Source organism: Amblyomma maculatum, chromosome 3 (assembly GCF_055883805.1).
Source record: "Amblyomma maculatum isolate TAMU_Amacu chromosome 3, ASM5588380v1, whole genome shotgun sequence".
Lineage (NCBI taxonomy): Eukaryota > Metazoa > Arthropoda > Arachnida > Ixodida > Ixodidae > Amblyomma > Amblyomma maculatum.
This window is the reverse complement of record NC_139346.1, coordinates 158,800,008-158,820,281: the sequence shown is the minus strand read 5'-3', so window position 1 is coordinate 158,820,281 and position 20,274 is coordinate 158,800,008. Positions and strand designations below refer to the sequence as shown.

Below are 20,274 nucleotides of genomic sequence, written 5' to 3'. Positions count from 1 at the left end.
ATTCAGTTCTTGATTCGCTGCGATATCATCGGTAGCTTTTAGAATGCTTCATGGCATTCCTTAGGCGAGCGTTTGCACACCTATTAACACCTAACAGTCTTTAAGTTCACTGAATGAATTTCTTGAAAAGACCGCGCTGTCTTTTTTCTGATCACTGCTTCTTGAGTGTATATGCTGTCATCGGGCCGTTTGACACTCGGCGTTATGGATTCTTCTGCGGGCGTGGCGTTGGCCCTGTGCTGTGTTAATATGCGCTAACTCCTACCCTACTTGCTCTCTTGAAGTTCGCTGCATATTCTGTTCACTAACTGACCTGGCCAGTGGCAAGCAAGGTTGAAGCGAGAACTGCTGTGCCACGACATTCCGTTTGGAGGCACCAAACCCACGGGGACGCTGTTCGACATACAGTAAACGCTTCCATTGTGCATACAGTTCACAACGCGTACAAGTGAATGGCGAGGCGATTGTGGTCGTCTAAGCACCCTGATAAAGTCGCGTAGTTTGTCCCTTTGCAGTTCGGTGGCGAAGGGAAAGGCAGTGCAGTAAGCGAATCGCCGCTTGGCATTTTGTTGGCAACGAGGAGACTGCCATGTTGGAGGTTATGTTACGACCTCCTTTGGACAGTCCCGATATACCTTGTTTGACGCAGCACGCAAATGTACCTCTTAGGACTCTCGTATAAGTGATGGAGCCAGAGGGCGATATCAATGCAGCCGTTCGACCTCAGCACCCCGGTTATAACATTCTAGCATTTCAAACTTGGCCCGGGTACAGCGTTCGCTTAAAATACGCTCCGCACGCGTTTACATTGGCTCATGTCCGAACGTGCACCAAGATTCGTCTCAGTTCGTCCTATCTGGAGTCTGGCCGCATATAGCGACGTACGGCGAGTCGGTCGGGTCCATACCTATAACCCCTTCCCACTTCTCCGGGTAAGAGAGAAGAGGCACCATCCGCAGCATAGATAAGCCCTCAAATCAGTGTTGACCGCTTCGACTGCGAGCCGAAAATTCATTGCCATTTACAATTCGCGCCGGCCGGTCGCGCGCGCGCGCGCGACGCGCCAAGGCCGGTGGCGTGAAATGACCGCGCTTATTTCCTCGTTTCTCTTGGTTTTATTTCTCGCTTCTCCGCGGTAACAACCGGCCGCTGGCTCGCGCCGTCACCCCTGCGACGCTTCAAAGCCAAAGCAAGGGCGGCCTTGACAATCCTGCCTGTAATCTCTCCGTTATACCGCTTGAACGGGCGTTTTGGTGCCCCGCGTTGTATTTATTTATTGTTTGTTTTCTTATTCACGTTTTCGTTCTCCGACTGTGCCGGCGCTGCCCACCCTTCTGACGTATTTTTTTTTATTATTATTATTATTATTTCTTCTCTGGACTCCAACAGGTGACTACGTCTTTACGCATGCGCGCGCCCTGCAGTCTCAGCTTTCACCTTGAATTGTTGAGTCCTCGTTTGGGCGGCCTGCGATGCCTGAAGCGATGCTCGTGCATGAGCGAGACGTTTCGGCCTATTAGGAACGATAAGTTCGGGACAGCTGCCGCGCGGTTATCGGCGCATTTATTTCCGACGCATTCGGTGAGTGCGGATTTGCCGGAAAGAAAAGGCTGCGGGGTTGCCAGTAAAGTCTTCGTTTACAAGTCCGCGTCGTTTCCTTGCAGCCTCGAGAGAGAAAACATTTGCAAGGCGGATGTCGACTCTTGCCGAGTTGGTAAACGGCTCGAATTATCGAGGCGGCGACGTTCACTTATGTCGCGGCGTATAGTGGATTGCTGGCCTGAAGGTCACTGATCGGCAAGCGCTTGTAGCGGGAGGGGCTTTTTACAGCTCTTCGTGTGGTTATAATTGTTAACGGGCTTCCCCAGGGTCGAAGCGCGCGCACCGGCGGGGTACAGCAGGGCTGGTAAGTCTCAGGACTGACCCGCGAGGGAGAAACAACACGAAGGCAACGCTGTTCGAACTTCGGGCCCTTCTAACCATGCAATTGTAACCGATTTCTGCAATCAAAGTGCTTTTTGTTTTCGTTAACAAACAGGATTTCTACCATTAATTAGCTGCAACGCGGTTCAGCATATCAGCTAAACCGGAAAAGCGCCGAATGGGTTTCTAAATTATTTTTGTCTGAGTGGAGTTTAACGGCGAAGAGCGGCGATGAAGCGCAGCATAGCAGCGGTTAAATTCGCAGAACTTTCTTGACAGAAAAGTAACTAAGTTACATGATAGGTTAGCTCGTGAAGACAAGTAATGTGACAACCAACGAGCAAGGCGTAAGCTGTTTACCTGCAGAACATGAGTAAGAAAAGCCCAGTGGAATAATCGCGGCCTGTCCCTTAAATTCGAGCTAGCATATAATCGTTTTCGACGCGTTAAAACATCGTTAAGGGAATGTGATGCGGTGTCATACTTTCGTTACGTAAAAGCTACGCAGATATATAGTATGGCGCTTCACGATCTCGCGCTGGAGAAGGCTTTGTTCAACTGTGCACGCGTGATTGACAAGCGAGAATGCAAGCCGGAAAAGGGGAAAACGAAGCAGTGCTGCGCGGCTCCGGAAGAAGCTCGCAAGAATGCACACGACGGTTCGTCAGAAAACCTCTCGCTACTGATCTCGGCCTGGAAAGCATCATGCCTGCTGGCAAAGTAAAATATGTAACATAAGAGCATACGCGCCCTTTATCGACGAACCATCGCGTGTGAGCGCACCTAGAAGAGGGAGAGAGGGCAAACAAGGAAGTGGCGCAGTTGATGAGCGAGGAACAATAACGAGAGGGCGGGCGTGATCGGCAGAGAAAGTAACAAAAATAAGAAACGCACAGAAGGCAGACGGACGTGTAGACAGCTGACTTTAAAAACGGGGCAGCGATGATGCAGCGAAATAAAGATGAAAATAAATGCAGTGTAACACGAATAAAATTGCCGTAGCCAGTGGAGCGCGAGCAACCTGTGCGCTGCCTGCCCAAAGGCGCTGGGAGGCATTTCTGGCGGCTTCTCTCACGTCTTCTTCACCACGTGGCCGCCGCGTTCTTCCCACCGCGTTCCCACATTAAGAAGAGCGGAGAGAAAGGGGCGAGAGCGGCAGCAGCAGCCCCTCCGAAGGCCAGAGGACTCGGCGTGAGGTCAGAGGACGACCGCCGGGGCACGCCGGGAAGAACAACTACCGGACTTCGGCGGCGGAGATGCACGCCGCGATGGCACGTACTACTGCTGCCGCGGCTGCTGCGCTTGCTGCTGCTGTCGTGGCTCCCGCAACGGCGGCGGCGCCGCGATTTCCCCTCCTCTTCCCATCCGACCCCGACCCTGACCTTTACCGTCCTCCTCACCGCCTCCTCCTCCTGCCTGCGGCATCGCGCTGAGAGCGCGACGTCGTTGGTCTCACAAAGAACGCTACTGCAGCCGCCGCCACTTTTGACCTCTGACCCCGCTCCTCACGTCTTCTCGGCGCGCATGTGCGCGTCCGTGTACAACGCTGCATCATGACGGGCTCCCTCTTTCCTCCTCCGCAGGCCCGTTTGCCCCGAAGTCTGAGGAAGGGGGTTGGTATGGCCCGTGTGTGCACCATCCGTCGAGATGGCAAAATCGCCCTTTGCCTCCTATTCTCTTCGTGGGCCGTTCTGCTTTCGGCTTCATCTGCTCCGGCCGTTCTCTCTTGCGGCGTTGCAGCCCCACTCTTTCGAACGTTCTCTCTTTTTCTGTTTATCCATGGGCGTTCGTGCGCGAGTCCAGCGGGAGCCGAAGCCGCCGCTGACCACCGCCGGTGCAGGTGAATGATAGATGCCGTCGTGCCGGCGGGTCACGAACCGGCGGGTCACGACGGTGGCGTGGCTCGCTCTCCTCCCAAGGATCGCGCGCACACACGGGCATAGCATAAGCCCGCGTCGTGACGGGCCCCCAACAGTAGCCTTCCCGCCGCCGCCCCCCTTCACCTCACGGCAGCCACCGCTGCTCCTACTGTGTCCGCCCCGACCTAGCTTGCTCGGCGGTTTGTTTCTCCCGCCGTCGGCCGCCCGGCTAATAAGCTGGCAAGCTGCAATTTTAAAGCCGCGGGAAGCGAGGGGGTGAGCATACCGCGGCTCAACTGTTACGAAGGGGCGGAAGGTCAAGCGCGGTGGAGGGCTCCTGCGCGCACCTGACAGGAATGCCCTGTCCTGGTCTTCTCGTTTACCGCGAGGAATTCGGTAGTCGGTAGTAGTGGCTGCTGCTCCTCCCTGCGCGGCACCTCTCTCTATTTACCTTGCGGTCGTCGCTGGGCGGAGGTTACGGAAGCCCGTCGTGAGCGAAAAGTCCCGTGTGCCTTCGCCTATAGCTGTGAAGAACCGCGATGATAGAGAACCCGGAACCAACAGTGTTGTCACGTCGACTGTAACGAGCTTCGAACGCGAACAGGCGAGAATTTTGAATACAATGAGGTTGCGGCGTGGATGTTCGATGATCGACATATTGGTTGGCTGCACACCAACGGCGAGGCTGGGTTTTTGCGGTCGAGTAACATTTGAGGTACATTCCTCGGGAAAAATATTCGATGAAGACATGGTCAGATTCTTTGGCCGAATTATAAGAGAGGGACAGTTAAGACAGGGGCAGGAAATGTCGCTGCCGCTCTGTGATCTTAGGCTGACGAATGAGCTCGGTGGTCATGCACAAGGGTCCAAAGATTCCACGTGGAAGCTGACTCTTTATATGTGTATATTGCTCATGCTTCTGGCTGGAATGGCAGCGCATAAGCCGCTATTGACAAATAATTAAGTGCGCTGCGCCTACTGTACTCTCCGTCTTGCCGTTAGAATTCATTCACAACGTACACCTTGTATTCGAGAGCTACTATGCAAAGGTTACCATGCTACCATGCGAGAGCTACCATGCATGAATGTATTCGCTACGGGAACAGAACCTTCCGACGCCCATGCATAAGTACGGGAAGTTTATCAGAACTTGGGGGGCTGCATTTTTTTCGTCGCCTCGCATTCGACAGCTTCCTGACTTATAATCTTTTTCTTGCTTTCTTTCACTCTTTTGAGAAAGTGGAGCCGGCTACTGAATAATCGGTGTTTCGCCGTTAGCGTGCGGGCAGGGAGCTGCCATGTGCCGAGATTCCCCCTTCGCTGCGCGGTTCCGCTTAATTTGAGAGGGTTGGCGCGTCCGTTGACACGAAGGCACGTTAAGCTCACGAGAGCTTTCCACCAATGAGACCAGTAGAAAAAAAAAAAAAAGTATTCAAATAACTGACGGAGAGAGGCTGTGCATGACAAACTGCGGCCTTCTCCGAATGGCAAGCTGGCACCTCCAGGGAAAAAACTAGCAGAAGCTTATATAGTACGTGCGATTCCCTCTGCTTACGGTTCAGAAAAAGGACCGAGCAGGTAGGGTAGGCGGATGCGAAGCTCTACGAGGAGAGGAAAAAGAAAAAAAAAATAAAGCCGGAGAAAGGAGAAGACGGGTAATCGAGGTGGTATAAAGAATGGGCGGTCAGCGCCAACAGCAGCAACGCGCGGCATTTGTTCGCGGAGTCAAAGGAGTTGCGTGAGAAGAACCGCCGCGCCCGGAGTGAAAAGGCGAGCGAACGATGAAAGTAAGGAGACGAAAGAAAAAGCGAGCATACTAAGAGGGGCAGGTGGGCAGAGGCCAATGAAAAGACGTGGCGCGATTTTTAGATCTCCAGCCATCCTCGCCTTTATGAACTCTTTTTTTATTTTTTACTTCCAACCCGTCTCCTCGCATCCTCTCTCCGCGGGAGGCAGATTTGCGCGTCATCTACGCGATTTTAGACTCCAGTGGCTACTGATCCTGCGGAGACCTTTCTTGGTTCCTCTGTTTCCGCGTTGTTCTCGTGCGGATGGATGCTCGATGGAAAGAGAGAAATAGAAGGAAAAGGATGGAAGGAGAATAAAAGTGCGTTCGCTCCATGCAACCCGCGTGTCATTCACGCTGCCGCCGCTGTTATCTGGCGTCATTGTTTGGCCCAGGGCGGATTCGGCTCCGAGGAGGAGGAGGAGGAACAAAAGGAGAAGGTTCACATGCATGCCGTCGCGCGCGCGGTCGTCAGGGGTCAGTAGCCACCGGTACTTTTTTGGTCGAGATTATGGAGGCCTCCATCCAATACAGAGAAGGCAAGACGACGACGCTTTTTTTGCCCCGGAGAGCACTACTGAAGGAACCGCCTGAGACGGACGCTGCCTTCGTGGAAAAGAAAAACGAAATAGAGAAGAAAACAAATGCGGCGCTGTGGTTATGGCGGGTGGGGGTGACGACACTGTGGATGGGCGAAGTGTTCGCTGGCTGGGCGCGTCCGATATTATCGCCTCTTTCTTTTTTTTCCTCTCTCGCTCAATGACTGCTGATGCGCTCTCGTTCTCTCTTCGTGCCTTGCGTGAAAGCATCTTGAGGGGACGCGCGCCTGTGCAGCCCTCCCCCTCTCCCCATTTCTTCGCAAGGCGGGAGAAAATAGGTGTTGTTGCGACATCGAACTTTTCTCTGGCCTGCCGTGCCCCCAAGTGGCTGATTTTCAATGTAGGCTTTTGTTGCATGCTGAATAGTACACCTCGTCGCTGTCCCCTCTTGCCCTCCGCCACCTCCCTGCCTTTTTCTCCCCATAAAAATTGCGTCGTTTTATCCAGTTATACAGACATGCAGGTGGTTCCTTCCTTGTTTAATGTACTAAGAACTATAGAACCTTGGGAAATTTAAGTCGCCTCGCACCCGCGGTTGCTTTAGTGGACAGGGCAGATTGTTATTCCCAGCTGCGTACGTTGAGAACAAGGCCCGTTTTTTGATCGCCGCGGGCCTATAGAGCACGGCGTTAAGTTTCCACGAGATGTCACACATGGCTCTTTGACGAACACAGTGATTTCAGCAGCAATCATAAATACACCCGCATTTTGCTACCACATACGTGTAATGGGTTTGAAGGACGTTTTCCCGCTGACGAACTCGTTTGAGGTACTATGGTACGGAAAGCTGTCTGCTCCTGCATTGTGGACCACAGGTGGAAATACGATGAGGCCAGTGATTTCCATACACACCACCTTGCCTTTCGAAAGGCGCTGTCTTATTAATTCGTAACAAATCGCCCCGCCCTTTCCTTTTGCTTCTCTGCGCTCGCCCCTCCCTTTCCCCTTAATTAGATTCCTGTGGGAACTCATGGACGGCTGGCGTTTGAGTCGAATAGACCCCTTTCATAAATATTAAGTCAGCTTCACCTCTATGCTGCATTCCCCTCTAATGGCGGAACAGCAATGTATTGAAACATTATGTTATGGCCAGAATTCATATCATTTATGCATCAGAACATATTCGCATAATTGCTCTATTACCACTACATGCATCTGTGTAGAAGCAACATGCGATTTCAGGTCTATATCGCCATTTTTCTGGTGGCGAGTGACGCCATGTTTGGGGAAAGAAGCAGCGTGGAAAAGCCTACTTAACGATTTTTGTAAGGGGTCCATAACAACGAAGTAAATGAAGTGTTCGCCAAAAATGCAATTCTTTCTGAATCTGTACCCGTGTATAAGCACGTTTTTTGCGTTATGTGAAGGCCGATCGACGTGAAGTTAACAGAAAAGGAACAGGCCGAACAAACCTGATCAAGGAAAGGCAGAGGAGTACTGCTTGTGGTAATGCTGCAGGCTCATTTAAACCTTCTGGTGTTCTCGAATCAACAGTAACATCGCGAAGCGCATTATGGACATTTGCGTTTATCCGCCATCGAAATGATCGATTCCGCGGCCTGCCACTATGCACGATGGATCATTTTCTTCTTTAACTCCTTACTTGTGACATGTTCACATTACACAATTCGCGACGTTCAATAGCGCGGTTGCATTTTATAGGGGGTTCGTTTGATAATAAATTCGCAATACATCACGTTTAGATAATACCGAGCAGGTTCGAAAGTATGAGCTGCAATCCTACGAACCCAGCAATCGCTGATCGCTGCCGTGTCGCGCTCGATCACGACACAGGCGCCATCTGTATGCGCGTCCCCCTTTTGCACGCGTCGTATGTCGGCCCGCAGTGACGAACCATTGTCCATACAACGGGCGATGCATTCTCGATGCCGAGCTTTCACTTTTGACGCCGCTGGCATTCTGTTGTCTCGCTCGTCTCGGCTGTGGCGGCGTCAAGAGCGGAGTTCGTTGCTGCGCCCTCGGTGTATCGATCGCAGTTCTGTTCGGCGATCGGAACAAGCGCGCACTGGGCCGAGTCACGCTTCCTTGCGTCCAACACTTCCTTTCGCAAATAGCGCGTCACGACGGTTGTCTTTTTTTCTTTTTCTTTTTTTCGTTGAGTAGGGTGGGAGTACGCATTCGGACGTCCTGCCACGACGTGAGGTGCTCCCTGTTGTTCGAACTGGAGGGGGACAACGGAGATCGTAAAGGTCGACGAAGAACGAGCCGAGGAAGCACCTCTAGCAGAGAACAATACACACACTGCAGGCGCTGACTCTGTATAGGAAGTTGTGATGTGGATTGAGAGTGAATTTATATATATATATATATATATATATATATATATATATATATATATATATATATATATATCTTTTTATTGGGGGGGGGGCTGATGTGGATTGAGAGTGAATTTATATATATATATCTTTCTTTTATTGGGGGGGGGGGGGGGGGAGGAGGGGGGTACTTTAAAGCAGAAAGGTGCAGAGGTGTTTGCTCTGTCCGCACTGATGGTTCTACCGGAAACTTGAGTTTCTCAATCAGGTTCCAATGCTCATTTAAATACCAACTGCAAAGGCGCAATCGGACGCAATGTCACGAGCGTTAAGCGCTGCACTTATCCCTGCTTTATCTGTGTTTTTAGCTTGGAAACAGGTTGCTTAAGAAAACGGAACAGCTTATATATCTGTTGTTCAGCGCGGTGAAGGGTAATCTTTTGCTGTTAGAGGCACGTGCAGGTTGCAAAGAGGATCTCTCAGGTGCACCGCTGAAGCGTTGTGTTACAGGCGAGCTTCAAAAGTTGATGCACTGAGGATTTCTCCCCCGCTGGGTATGTGCCCCCTATATGTGTGATGTATGTACTGACTGTATGCGCGATACGATGTGGGGTACAAACATAATCCTAAAATGGTTGCCGCAGAGCGTGTGATATTTTACGGGGCTGTGCGAAAAATGTTCCTCTGAATATACTTTCATGCAACGACAGGGTTTCCTTATCTGTTTGCTCTTTACGTATATGGTGATGGGCGCTTAAGAAGTGTGTTTACTGTTTTCGTTTTAGACTTCACAGAGGGCCCTCAATCTAAGCAATGACACTAAATGCACGCAAAATTCCAGTTAAAATGCAACGCGAACAGATAAAGACAAAAGGGAAGATAGAGCTCACACGACCGCTCACGTCTGTCGCTCCTTCCTTTTCTTCTTCTTCTCCTTTGTTCTTGTTTGTTCGCGCCGCGTACTGGTATGAAGCGCAGTACAGATAATATTGCAATCAGTGCATAGTTTATACTAGACGCATTGTTTTCCTCGAGGAGGATAGTTTTGTTGCAGTGTAGATCTTTTTTTTTTTTCTGCAAATATCCTGTTAACGTGACAGTCCACGCGTAGTAACATCATTTCTCAACATCAGTGCGCTGAATGTGCTTTCTCTTCTTCCTCGCAGAAATTCCGCGAGCAGTCGATCGACGGCACGAGTCTTCCTCTGCTGACTGAGGACCACCTGACCGTGTACATGGGCATGCGGCTGGGACCCGCGCTCAAGCTGCGCACCACGCTGGCCAAGATGACGGGCCGATGCACCGTCTGCATGCACTGCATCCACTGCCACGGCGAGGAGAACGATCGGCGCTCCACGTTCTCGGCGTCGCCGGCCTCGTCCGCGGCCACACCGTCGGCTAACGGCGGCGCCTCCGCCGCCTCCGTGCCGCCCCCGGCCCCGGCAACTCCAGTGGCCGCAAGCACGCCTCCCGCATCGGGGGCGACCCCGTCCGCGACGCCCCCCATGACGTCGTCCGCCGCTCACTCCCCTGCGTCCAACAAGTGAGCGTGCTCCCGTGAAAGCCGCTCTCCGAGGGAGCCTGCTCACGTGCTTCTCTGTGCTCAAGGGACTCTTCTCCGGGAGCGGTGATGCGAGCGTGTTGTGTGTGCGCGTACACCTTCCGACATCAACGCCCTCCTTTCTGCATACCCAGTCACAGACACTCAAGTCAGAAACCAGCGCCAGGACATTCATGGGAGGCACAGACACCGCTAGTGTCAAGTCGAGGCGACAGACTGCAACGGGACTTTGTAATCGTCGCCGTCGGTCGTCCCCTTCACGCGGGATCGGGCACCATGACCAGTGCTGCAGCCTGCCATCTTGTAATGACTTGTAATGACAGAATGACTTGCCGTGCGCTCCTCGATCGCAGTGCCCCGTGTTTCGCGCCCTGTCCCCGCCACACTCATCTCGCTCTGCCCGTGTAAGGGCCCCGTCACGGACTCGGTCTTGGACTATCCTGACGACGACGTCGGATGCCAGGAACCTCTTGACAGCGCGTCGTCGCAACCGAAAGGACAAGGAACGTGTCGCCGGACCTCGTCCGCGTAACGGACTCGTTTTGTTTTATTTTTTTCTTCTCTCGTGTGACAGCTGTTGTTTACCGAATGATAGCTCGATTACACATTTCCGGCGCATCCATCGCCGTATAGTCTTTGTCAGACATGTACTATACGTTATCCGTGCAGTGCTCGCGGGGGACTGCGGTTGGGCCGAGTTCCCAATGTGCTGTGTACCCGCCCCATATACACGACGCATCAACTCGTTGCCAATGCAGTGCGCGCAGCATCACGAAGCACCACTTTTGCTGCAGGCGCGAGGTCGACGCACGACGACTGGGACGAATGCGCGGCACTCGTCCTCCTCGGTCGTGTGGACTGCGGAGATGCGTCCAATAATTTATTCAACCCGATCTCGGAGTTAGGAAAGCTCGCCATGTCTCCCCTTCTCTCTCGCTCAGAACAGTATATATCCAAAGGGATCGCGCGTGCAAAAGAGAGAAAGGGGGAGACGGACAGATGGACAGACATAATTCCACAATTTTCCCGCACCCGCCTCCGACCCTGTCAAAGCGCGTCAACTCTTCGCCCGTTTCTCTTATCTGGATGTCGCGTCCGTCTGTGAGCGCATGTGCGCGGAAGTCCGCGTGGATATGACACGCGAGGACAGTGCGACATCGGGCGACGAGACGGCGATGTAGATGTCTGCGCCCGAGACTGCAGTCGTGACTCTTGACAGGATGCCGTAGGAGAAAGGGCGGAGTAATAACGTGCGCAGGAAGTTTGGTCTTCAGTCATGAGTGCATAGGAGAGTTGTACAAGTTGATCGACTGTGTGCGTGCGCGCGGGACGAGTCTCGAAGATGAGAAATCAATAACAGTGGTAATAATGTTGAGAATAATATTATTAATAGTAATAAGCTTCGCGCACGTTGTTCTCACTATGGGAGTGATGGAAGGCATCATCACGCTGTGATCGCGAAATCTTTCGTCAGACCGGACGCGCTGCCTCTAGTGGCAGATAATGACGGTCTCCTTATTCATTCCACAGAGAGATGAAAAAAAAAAAAAAAAAAAGTCCTTTGCTTGTCGGTTTTCCTTGTGCGTTTTTCTTTTCTTCTTGTCTTGTTTATTTTCTGCTTTTCGATTTTTATATCTGCGTTTGTAAGTCAAGGGGTCTCCTCTGTGTTGTGTCTCAAGTATTGTGTGCGTGCGTGTGTTCGCCACCTTTTCACTGCATGCGGACGGATTCCCGCGAAAGGAGAGGAAGCTGTCGTGTCGTCGTTCTGACCACATATTTAGTTTGCGTCTGGTGTGTGCATACTTCTCGCCCTGAGGGTGGGCGAGTTCGTTCTCGAGCCTTGCCTCGTCAATATCGTGGCCATCCGGGGGATTAGAGAATCGCTTCATCAGCGCGACCTGTTCATTGTTATGTCTAGCCCGGTGTTCAAGCTATTCAGCAGAAAAGAAAAATCACTGTTCGGCTGACCACAGGCGTACCATTTGAAATCGTGTGTGCGTGTGAGATTCGCCTTTCACTCATCCTGATTCCATCAGAGTTGTACGTCTTCGCAGCAGCTTCTTTTGTTTAAAAAACTTTTTTTTTTTTTGTCTTGGTTGTTCGCGTTTGGTGATCTCATTCTAGTCATAAGCGATGCTGAAGTGACATATGTGAATTGTTTTATGAGAGGAAACGTGTGCTACTTTTTTACGTGTGTGTGTGATGAGCTAAAAGTTATTCTTATTTTTCATAAAATCTAGAACATTCTACGTGCGTACCTTTTGAATGCGGGGGTCAAGAGAATAAAGACATCCCTGTGTTTCATTGTATTCTGTTCTTAAATGCTTCCGGTAACAAATAGTGAGAAAGGTCAACCTAAACCTGCTAGTACGCGCACGAAGGCTGTCGTGGAATTCAACAACTTCATTTCAGCTATGGGAACTTACCGAGGGACTTTCCCCAAGTTCTGACCACACTTTGCATGGTTGTGATGAATGGCTTGACGGCTAATATATATTCGAATATTTATGGCTCGTGTTTTACCCCTGGTTTCTCTCTCAACCTGCTCTTCTTACAGAAATTTTATTTTCCTCGAGGTGGACAAAAGACATCAGCAAAAACATTCTTACCGCTCTTCAGAGCCATATAGAAGTTGATTGACATAGCGACACGATGTACTTAATATACTGACAGCTCTAAGAATTACTGTGCGACTCAACTTTCTGGTTCTTAATCAGAGTTCATTTGTGAGCGAAGCGAACGACTAATTAAGACTTCTGGTGCCTTGATCGCACAGAACAATATAAGTCTTCAAGTGGAATGCGATGAAAAATGCTTAGCAAAATGCAGCTCGCAGTAACGGGCGCGAATGACGTCTCAACGTACGCCTCGTACTAGGCAACCCTTTAGCACTCAGTACATTCGTTCCTCTGCCGTGATGAAAGCTCATCTTTTTACTATCTGTTACCGTACGGCGTATGGATGCGTTTTGGTCGATGATTCGCAGCCGAGAAGTCGTCGAAGTAAATCTAGAATGGTGCACTCACTACTTTACAGAACGGAGCTGCTCTGATTTTTTCTCTTTTTTTTCTGGTATTTTGGGCTGTCAGAGGTGTGCTAAAACGATTTCGGTGGTTTTTGATCGCGGTACAGACTCTGCTGTTCCTAGAGAATAAATCGGTGTGTGCGTGTGCAGTTGTGTTCCTTTACGCTCTTGATGGAGGGAGGGGGGGGGGGGGGGGTGACTGCGGAGCGCACCCGCCGAGCGGTGTTTGACCTACCCTATTACTGTCTTCTATCCCTCCTTTCGGTCTGAGAAAGAAGCCATTTTAGGGGGTTTTGTTTGTGTTCTAGCTTGGGAGTGAGTGGTGTCGCTCCCCGATGTGAAAGATGGAAGTTTTTAATATATTGAGTACCTCTATTTAAAGATGACCCGGATGTAGGTTTCATTGCAAGCTGTGTACATACCGATGTATATTGCATGTAAAATCAAGGTTCGAGAGATAAAAACGTCGTCTACCCGTGAAAAAAATATTGTCTTGTCTGTGTTTATTTGCGGTCGCCATGCATTGGATGGCTGGCTCGTTGCGCGCTTATTTAGTCGAATGCACCGTCGGGGTGATGCAGTGGTAAGACGCCCGACTACTGTGCCGGAGTTCCCGGGTTCGAACCCGAGTACGGCTGCGTTTCGATGGAGGCGAAACGAAGAGGCGCCCGTGTGCTGTGCGATGTCAACGCACGTTAAAGATCCCCAGGTGGTCGAAATTACTCCGTAGCCCTCCACTACGGCTCCCCTTTCTCTCTTTCACTTTCACTCCCACCTTCCTCCCTTCCCTTACGGCGCGGTTCAGGTGTCCACGGAGCAAGTGTGACAGATACTGCGCCTTTTCCTTCCTGTGAACCAATTATTAGGGATTTGATTTTGGAAACACTTTACTGAGGAATTGATTGCAGTCTTTGTTTGTGATTAGGAATGCACACTAGTTTGCACTTCGAATCCATAGCACCAGTACCAACGCCCTGGTTGTCTTCAAATGTCACAGCCGTAATTACACCAGTTATCTTATACTTCCCGCATCTTGAAACTAGATGATGATTAACCGGATGAGGCCATTGTTGCCTAAAATAACCCGCAGTAGGTACCGTCAACATGTCGCCGCAGTACTTTTGGTCGGACCCTGGGTCCAATATGGCTGCTACGGACCTTGAAATGACTGGAAAGAACTGTCCGTCCGCTCTTGCTGAATTTATTCAGATTGAGGTAACAGACCACAAATGTTTACAAGATGCGTGGGCTGGATCGAGATAAAAAATAAAGATTAGCATTAGTTAAACGCGGTTCAGCCGGTAAGTTTCACGAGTAATAACTTGGTTTTTCTAAAACAACGTGTTCAGCTGTCGTCATCGCACGCGCCTATCACGTTAGCTCTGACGTTACTGAGAATCAATCACCTTTAAAGGTAATTAGTCACGTGGTGATGCACCAGCTAGCCGTAGCGCAACACAGTGGGCGAGACTGCGCTAAACATAAGTGCCAGTCTGACCGTGGCTCAGCTTCCAAGGTCACCACGACCGAACGAAGAGCTCGCGGAGTTTTTGCCTGAAGTAAGAGTTACCGCTGTAAAGGATGTCTAAGGGGTTTAACCCTGCTAAAACTAGTTAAGCGAAGCGAAGGCGTCGTTTTTATTATCTTTTTTTTTTTTTGTTCAACTTAAATTTAGACACGGGCAGAAATGGTTGTGCATGCGATTAAACTGGCGATACTGCGGAGTCGAGGACGCCGTCAACTACAAGAGGGAATACGTGATGCTGTATCTGCCGTGCATGGTGGCTCGTTCACGGTCCAGCAGCTTGCCAGGTCGTCCATGGCTGATACATGACGTAGTGAAGATTTCGCATAAAATACGCCCTCCCTCGCCAATATCGACTCCAATAATAAGAGCGACTCCCCCCCCTTCCCCTCCGTCAGAAGGCTGCCGCAGCGTTCGCAAATAGTAGAATGAACACCCCTAGAATGTTGCGCGGAGCAATCAAAGAACACTTCAAGCTTATCTACCGCGATAAGAAACCATCGAGCGCTGCAAAGCGCCTGTGGACTGTAATGGCGGCATGATGACTCCATGCTACGCTTTAAATGCCTTTGGCCTGAAGATATTTTGCCAAAGCTCTTCGTTCCCTCATACCTGCTGGACCTTTAGACGGCCATCACTTGCATCACGGCACTGAAGTAATTAATAATTGTTTTTCATGCCCACTGGCCCACATCCTGTAAACTTTTGCTGCTTGCTGTATATTCTTAAGCGCCCCAACTATATACGCTGAAACACCTATAAGGCTTGTTGCAACGCATAACCTTAGAACTCAACGCGACTGAGTGCCGTAAAACGAATGGCGTTAAGAATAAAAACAGAAAAGAAAAAGAGGACGGCTGGTAACAGCAGGCCGCATTGATAAAAAAAAAAAAAAAGTCGTATAGCATTGCTGGGTCAGCAAACTCATGGTCTTGGAAGAACCATGGCTAGCTGAACAAGCGACTGTGAAGAACACTGCTACAGCGTATTAACTGCCGCTTTCATTCGGACCTTACAACGCGTCCTGCTTCATCTATCGACGTTGTTCCCTCATCGACTTTACATTCGGGCAGCCTTGACATTATACGCATGCGCGAAGAAAATGTGGTAGCCACTGGCCTGTTAGCAACGAGTAGCAAGATGTCAACTCATATACGAGCCTTTTAACGAGCAAGCCGCTGAACTTGGCTCATTACGCCTTCCCAACGTTGACACTCGCAGTGGCATACACGCCGGCTTCTGTGCAGACTGGTTCCGACGCACGAGGGACGATTGATGACAACGCCGTCAACGGCAGCCAGAAGCGCGCGGGCTTTATCATTTATCACCGCGAGCGATGAAGCAATCAAAGCGGCTCTCTCGATTCATTTCATCCTCTGACCGAAACGTCTCCCCTGCAGGGAGCGAGGGAACGGGCAACGCCGTCGCCAAACGCGCTTGCCCGCGTGTACTGCGTCTTCGTTCGACAAGTGCGCGACTTGGCGCAGCGACAACCGGCAATTACGGCCAAGCCCACGCTTCTGGTATGCCGCCGCTGTGTGGCAAAGGCGGGTTGGCTATACTTGGGATGCCGCAACCCACGGGCTCGGGAGTGGCCGGCAACTCATCATGCGGACCGCGGAGGTGAGAGCCACCTAGCGGCCGAGCCGCAGTACCCACACGACGCGTGCTCTGCGTTGCAAAAAAATAACAGCTACGGAGAGAAGAAAAAAAAAAAAAAAAAAAGAAAGTGCCTGACGATGGTGCGAAGGTGATTTTACGTTTTCTTTTTTCTTTTTTTTTTCTTTTTTTTTTTTTTTGGGGGGGGGGGGGGTCGAATATTGATCTCTCATTGGACAGATTACACTTCTAAGCGCCGAATCAAACTCTAATACAGCATCGGCTGTATAAGCTGTTTGCTTGCTGGGTAGTAGGTACTGCCAGAGCAGTTTAGAGGGAGGGAGACGACCACCTCTGGCGATCTAACCTGAGTGCGTGTAGCCAACATTGCCGTGCTGGAATTCTGCCGCTTGATAGCTGCCGTAAATTAAATGTATCTACCAGGAAGCGGTAATGGCGAACTTGGGTTCGAGTGCGAGGAAATGTTACAAGCTTTGCTGCAGTGCTGTATCTGTGTATATATACCTGTTCTTTTTTACGAACTGTCGTCGGTCGGAACTATAGAACTGCAACCAAGTTGGGGTCAATTATGCTTTACTTGCTAAACGAGGGGACGAACGAAGCACAACACACGACACAAGCGCCGCTTTCGTGTGTTGTCCTTCATCTGTCCCCTCGTTTAGCAAGTAGCGCATAAGATCCCAATATTGATCAACCAACTTGCCCCTGTGCTAGCATTGTTGCAGCCAAGTCTTTGCACAGTATCCACCGCTGTGACGTCATCAATGCTGCTTTGTTGAAACTGCCGCTGGGGAAGAGGAGACCTTTTGTTAGTTTGGATTAGGGCAACGTATCGAATCTGAAATTGTCAGGGTATTCTCAACATTTAATTTATTTTGCAAAACCTCGCCGAGCAGATGTACATACGTAAAGATGGAACATGGCAGGCATATAATAGCCGCGCCATTGGACAGAGCACATATACTTGTTTCCGGCCTCTGCCCTGTTTAATCTTTGCAGACATAAAACGCCTATAGCCGTTTCATTTCTATATGCCAGACAAGGCGCGCACTTGTAGGATTTCAGCCGCTGTTTAATCTAACCCTGCAACGACGCAAGCAAATCAACATTTATCACGTTGAACCAGGAACAGAGGAGAGGCCGTCGAGAGAGAGGGGAAGAAAAAGAAGGAAGACGTAATGCCCAGAGATAGCTCTCATGATTTCGACCGAATTCTGACGAAGGAACTGTTCTATACCGCACATGATTCCCTGCCATATTGCAACCTGCCGTTTGGTGCTTATCTAAATAGTGATCTGATTCGAAATCTATATGCGATCAGACACATTTACGAAAATTTTGACAGGCTTTAACAGCATAAAATTGATAAGAGGGCTGGGTGGCACTGGCTCCTGTTTGCAGCGGCTGCATTTCGGGATGATTACTTGTGTTGTGTCTATTCACTTTGCTATCGATTGATCACTAATCTTTTATCTATGGCGCTATTATTCCCACACATACTGATTAGCACACAGATGTAAGTAAGATAAGCCCTTCATTAACCAAGACGTACGACGTGACTGCGTAGCTACAGGAGCGACGTAAGCCAGCTTTCAAGGGTGCTTTTAATGCTATAAATTCCGCTTTCACAATCTCATTAAAAAAAATTACAAGAGTTCAACGCTGCTGAACCAAATATTGAGCGAAAGCATTAGCTGCGGGTGACCGAGCTTTCTTGTTCTTCTCTTTTTCTTCTTTCTCAGCCCACATATAAAGCCCCGCTTTAACCAACCCATATGAACGTGCCTTAGTGGCCTATAGGGGTAACGTGAATGCCAGAGTCCTAGCAGGCTGATTCTGACTTAACCGCCCCTTGTGAAACGAGAGACCCAAGTTGGCAGCTCCTGCCAGCCCGTGTGTCACGTGGGGTGTGACGTCACTGCGTCACATGGGTAAGACGTAACTGCGGCCGGGTCACGCGAAGGCTTGAAAGTGCGAGTAGTATTGCTTTCGCAATAAAAGTGAAGCCCAAGTTTGCAGCGCCTGCCAGATCTGCTATGTCATGTGATCTCATGACGTCACACAGCCTTCGACCAATCAGTGCTTGACCATGTCACCTGCCGACTACCACCTGCCAGAGGCCGGACTACCTGGAGAACGGAGCTCTTTAAAGCAATGTTAACACAAACACTCACGGCTGCGCGATGGAGGCGCCTTCACCGAAGTCGTAGAGCTTCAGGTTCTACGGCTATTTTTTTTTTCTTTGCCTTTGGAGAAAAGGACTTGCCGGCGAGGTGCACACTGCCTCAGTTTCATACGCTGACTGACCTGCTCAACCTGCCACTGCAGCCGACAAGCTTCTCAGCTAGTCTCTTTCTCAACGAAGAAAAAAAAAAAAAGAAAAGAAAAAGAGGGTGGAACGGAGGCGGTCGGCGCTGTTTGTAGTACTCTAACGCGCCACATGAGCACCTCCCTTGCTCGAACGGAGCGCAGCACATGGCGTGGTGAATACACACACCTTGGTCGGCCCATCCCTTCAATGAGCCGCCGAGAGAAGCGAACCAACTGGCCTCTGCTTCTTCCCCGGAATACCACACCGAACGAAGATAGTTCGCCGTTTTGTACTCGCTCAGGCCTCATCATCCTCTGCGGGATCGCCAGGATGAGTCGCACGCAATTTCCACGGGCGCTCCCTCCTCGTGCATGGTGCGAGGACGGGTGTGAGCCGAAGCCAGCAGCGGGACCGACCGGCGAAAAGGAGCATGGGTGTTGAGAAGCGGGCAGGTCGGAGGTCCGCTTCGCTGCTGCCCCGCAGGTGGTCGATAATTCATTTCCGAGGGAGCCCCGCTTATGGAGCGTACACAGTTCGAGAGGAGCTGCCCACGTTATTCGTGCTGTGCGAGCGTAAGCGACGTAGACACGCTTGTAGAGCTCTATAGTATATAAGAGTAGAAAACGCGGCCGATGGACTCTAAGAATGGAGCTGATAGTAACGTATATATCCGTTTGACTCTGCGCGCGAATGCCCATTTGCAGAGTGCTGTAGAGATCGCCCGTATTTCTGAAATCACGGCAGAGGAAGATAATATACTTTAACTCATTGGTCAGGTGCTTCTTCAAGTGTAGCACAAAATTAGTTTTGGTTGCTTACGCGTTTAAGTCAAAGCCGTGTATAGGCCCTGCTTCGCGGAACGAGTGATTTTCGCTATAGCGTGGTTCTTGCAATGGCGAGTGAGAGATGCGACTCTCGATGTGACTATCACTGAAGACGATGTTGGGGACACTGACAAGTGTTGTCACTATGTATAACGGAAGTGACGAATTAAACCTGATTTGCTTTCTTATGCACACCGGTTCTGTGCTGAGGCAGGATGTTTGGAAGAAGCACCATAAATGAACATCTGCTACACGAAATGTCACTGAACGGGATTAGTCAAGCACTGAATCATTTTCATATATGTGCGGTACCAGAGTTAGCTGGCTCTAGTTTCTTGTTGGCAAGCTTGTGGCATCATAGGCTGCTATAACATTGATATCAGGGCACCGAACAAGCTTTCTTTATTATAATACATTTTTCGTAATTAACACAAGCCAGTCGGTAAGGTTGCTAAAGCTTAGTGGCATTTCACGCAAAGCGAAATTTCACACAAAGCGCACGTTCCATAAAATGACCGAGACGAAAGCGCATGCACCGTGCTTACCTCCTGCTGATCAAGTCTGAGGAGAACACCGTGCACTCCGACGCAAAGTGGAGTCAACGTGCCCCCGAACACGCCCTTCCCAACAGCGCTTACAACACGGCGGAGACTACACACGCCCACAGCCTTTCCGTTTCTTCCTATTAGCGTCCTCTGCTTGTACTTCTCCATCCGTTTTCCCTCTGTATTTTTTTACCTTTTATTTTGCTCCTGCTATCATTCGTGTATCGCCGATACAACAAAGCTTTCATTGAAGCGGATTCCGAAAGAAGTGGGCCCCCGCTGTTGCTGGTGGGAGCAGCTGAAAGATGAGATAGAAGGAGGCAGTAAAATGGGCTGGAGAGGGAGCGACGAACTGAACTGCTTAGCCATGTGTGGTTAGCTCGCCCGTGCAGTATAGTTTAAAATAAACTTTAATCG

General features: G+C 50.4%; 1 protein-coding gene across 1 annotated transcript in view; it reads left to right on the top strand.

Annotated features, from left to right (window-relative positions):
• LOC146196629 (uncharacterized) overlaps window positions 1–13,506 on the top strand; it is a 381,051-nt gene extending 367,545 nt beyond the window's left edge. Inside the window, exon 7 of the mRNA XM_084598397.1 lies at window positions 9,613–13,506. Coding sequence (XP_084454523.1) covers window positions 9,613–9,993 — 381 coding nt within the window. The 3' untranslated portion in view covers window positions 9,994–13,506. The remainder of the gene's footprint in view (window positions 1–9,612) is intronic.
• The last annotated feature ends 6,768 nt before the right edge of the window (window positions 13,507–20,274 follow it).